The following is a 2,542-nucleotide window of genomic DNA, read 5'->3' on the forward strand; positions in this document are numbered from 1 at the left end:
CTATTATTAATGTGTAAACATTTATATATGTTATAAATATATATATAACCAAATTTAAAGAAATCTTATTACAATAAAAATTATAAAAATAAAAAAAGAGATATATAAGATTATATAAGAAAATTTTTTGCAAGAAATTAATACTTAAAATTAATATATATTTAAAAAATAAATTAATTTTTAGAGAAGGGGGGCAGGAAGGGAGGGAGAAAGAATCTTTTAAAAATTTATATTCAATTTTGAAATTGAAGTATTAAAAAAATATATCTTTGAAATATAGAAAAGCAAACTTTAACTTTGTCTTGCATAATTTTCTTATCTGAGTAAAATTTCTATTGAATAAAAATAAAATGGATTTAATATATTCATCAACTTATCAACAAATTATCAACTTTTTATAGATTCTTTATATTATAAATAATTAAAATTAAAAAGAAATATTAATTTAAAAAGTTGATAATTAATTTTAATATAAATATATTAAAGATTTTTATTTTTATTTCAAAAAATTTTTTTTACTCATTAAAGTACATTCAATAAAATATTTACTCATTCAATAATAAGTTTTCATGAATCTATTGCTTGTTTACAGCATGAATTACTAACAAAATGTGCAGAAAATACTACTAACAGTGTCATTAGAAATCTTTGAAGTAGCGTGTAAGACGATACAGGTACTTCTTACTATTTTCTATAGTAGGATCATATGAATCCACGAACTGTCCCTCGACGAATTGTATACTCAGTGATGACTTGCCTATTAAGATTAATAAAAAAAATTGTTATTCAAAATATATTTTTATATATCATATTGCATATATAAATACTTTAAATATATAATATTTTTTAAAATTGAAATATAATTTTTACTTTTATGACATAATAAAATTTCATTTTTTATTTAATTTTTAAAGATATATACAAATTTAATTATTAATTATTAATTATATAATTATTTATCAAATAAATTAGCTTTATTTACATAATTTATTAAATTATTAAAATAATTTAATTACAATAACAAATTATATTACCTACGGATCTATAACCCATAATAGCTATTTTTCTTTGTTTTGGTGGCATTTTTCAGCATTTATAAATACAAACGCTATGACTGTAATCCATAAAGTCTGGTACATGCTCCAATTAAAATCTATACATAAAATAAAAATAAGAAATGTTAAAATAATANTATATATTATAAATATTATATATTTATTAATATATTTTATTTATTATTAAAAAAATTTTATTTCATAATAATAATTAATTATAATTTAAATCTCAATGATAAATAAAACAAAGAAATCATAGACATATATATGTATATATTTAGAAATCATATTTGATATATGAAAATAGTTGATTACTTTTTTAATAAATATTTTTCAAAAATTATTAAATAGTAAAAGAAATGTGCATAAAAATGCATATAATTTATATAAATATATGCATATATATTCTCTCATTATGGAGATATTATAATGGATAATAGACATTAATTATATTACAAAATTACATACTTTTATTTTGTAATGGAAGTATTGCACTCATCATAAATATATTTTTTATCGAATTACTATTTTATTATACGAATTATTATTTATTATGCAAATACACATGCACTACTCACCAAAAGAGAAGAAATACATTAGATGCGTTTCATATTAATCAACATATCGACTTCTATTATATATACAACAAATAATTAACCAAATAAAAAAGTTGATATTTATGTGACGTTTTAAATACTACTGGAAAAAAAAAATATATGTATGTGTATATTTATATTATTATTTTTATATATATTACGATAGTTTTAAATTAGTATCTTACATAGAAATGTAATTTTTGTAAGAGGAAGTTAGAAGCAAACGATGAACTACGCACTTTGAATATTATGTACAAAGAACTTCACACTTTGTTTAACATTAATTACCATTACATATTTTAAAATATAATCGCTAATCTTTTAAATATTTAAGAAAAATATGCTTATAACATTCTTTCATTTATCAAATTATATTTATTAAAAAATATATAATAATAGATATGACTTTATGAATGCGTACTAGCGGATATTTCAAACAAACACGCCATCTATTCGAATAATATAGAAATTAATAAATTTAAACTTTGTATTTCATTTCTTTTGTAATTATTTTATTATCTAATTTTTATAATATATTTTTTTGTAAAATATTTATTTATTTATTTATTAATAATAAATATTATTTATTAATGAATATTGTGAAATAAATTAAAGTTGTAAATTACAAATTTTATTAAAATGAAATTCTTTAATATCTACAATAATTAGAATTTTTTATTCGGTAAAATTTTTATTTTATTCGGTATTAAAATTATTAATTAAATATATTTATATAAAATTATTAATTAATTATATTATATAATTTTATATATTTATTAAATTAATCAGTAATATGTATTTCAAATCATATAATGCATATTTTGATTGAAAAATTGATAAAATGTATAAAATTTATTTATATATATTATGAAAAATCAAAGTAAAACCGGT

At 16.7% G+C, this 2,542-nt stretch overlaps 1 protein-coding gene across 3 annotated transcripts in view; it reads right to left on the reverse strand.

The window, feature by feature from the left end:
• LOC102674076 (GTP-binding protein Rheb homolog) overlaps positions 1 to 2,119 on the reverse strand; it is a 4,379-nt gene extending 2,260 nt beyond the window's left edge. The window contains exons 1-4 of one of the 3 annotated variants that reach the window (XM_006616069.2): positions 1,837 to 2,119; positions 1,634 to 1,751; positions 1,035 to 1,153; positions 686 to 757 (exon numbers count right to left, since the gene is read on the reverse strand). In XM_006616069.2, the coding sequence (XP_006616132.1) occupies positions 686 to 757; positions 1,035 to 1,083 (121 nt within the window). In that variant the 5' untranslated portion in view covers positions 1,084 to 1,153; positions 1,634 to 1,751; positions 1,837 to 2,119. Of the gene's footprint in view, positions 1 to 685; positions 758 to 1,034; positions 1,154 to 1,633; positions 1,755 to 1,836 lie in introns of all 3 variants that reach the window. The other 2 variants (XM_006616068.2, XM_006616070.2) reach the window with 2 other exon arrangements.
• Positions 2,120 to 2,542: the final 423 nt, after the last annotated feature.

The sequence above is a fragment of the Apis dorsata genome, unplaced genomic scaffold, assembly GCF_000469605.1.
Source record: "Apis dorsata unplaced genomic scaffold, Apis dorsata 1.3 scaffold_249, whole genome shotgun sequence".
Classification (NCBI taxonomy): Eukaryota; Metazoa; Arthropoda; class Insecta; order Hymenoptera; family Apidae; genus Apis; species Apis dorsata.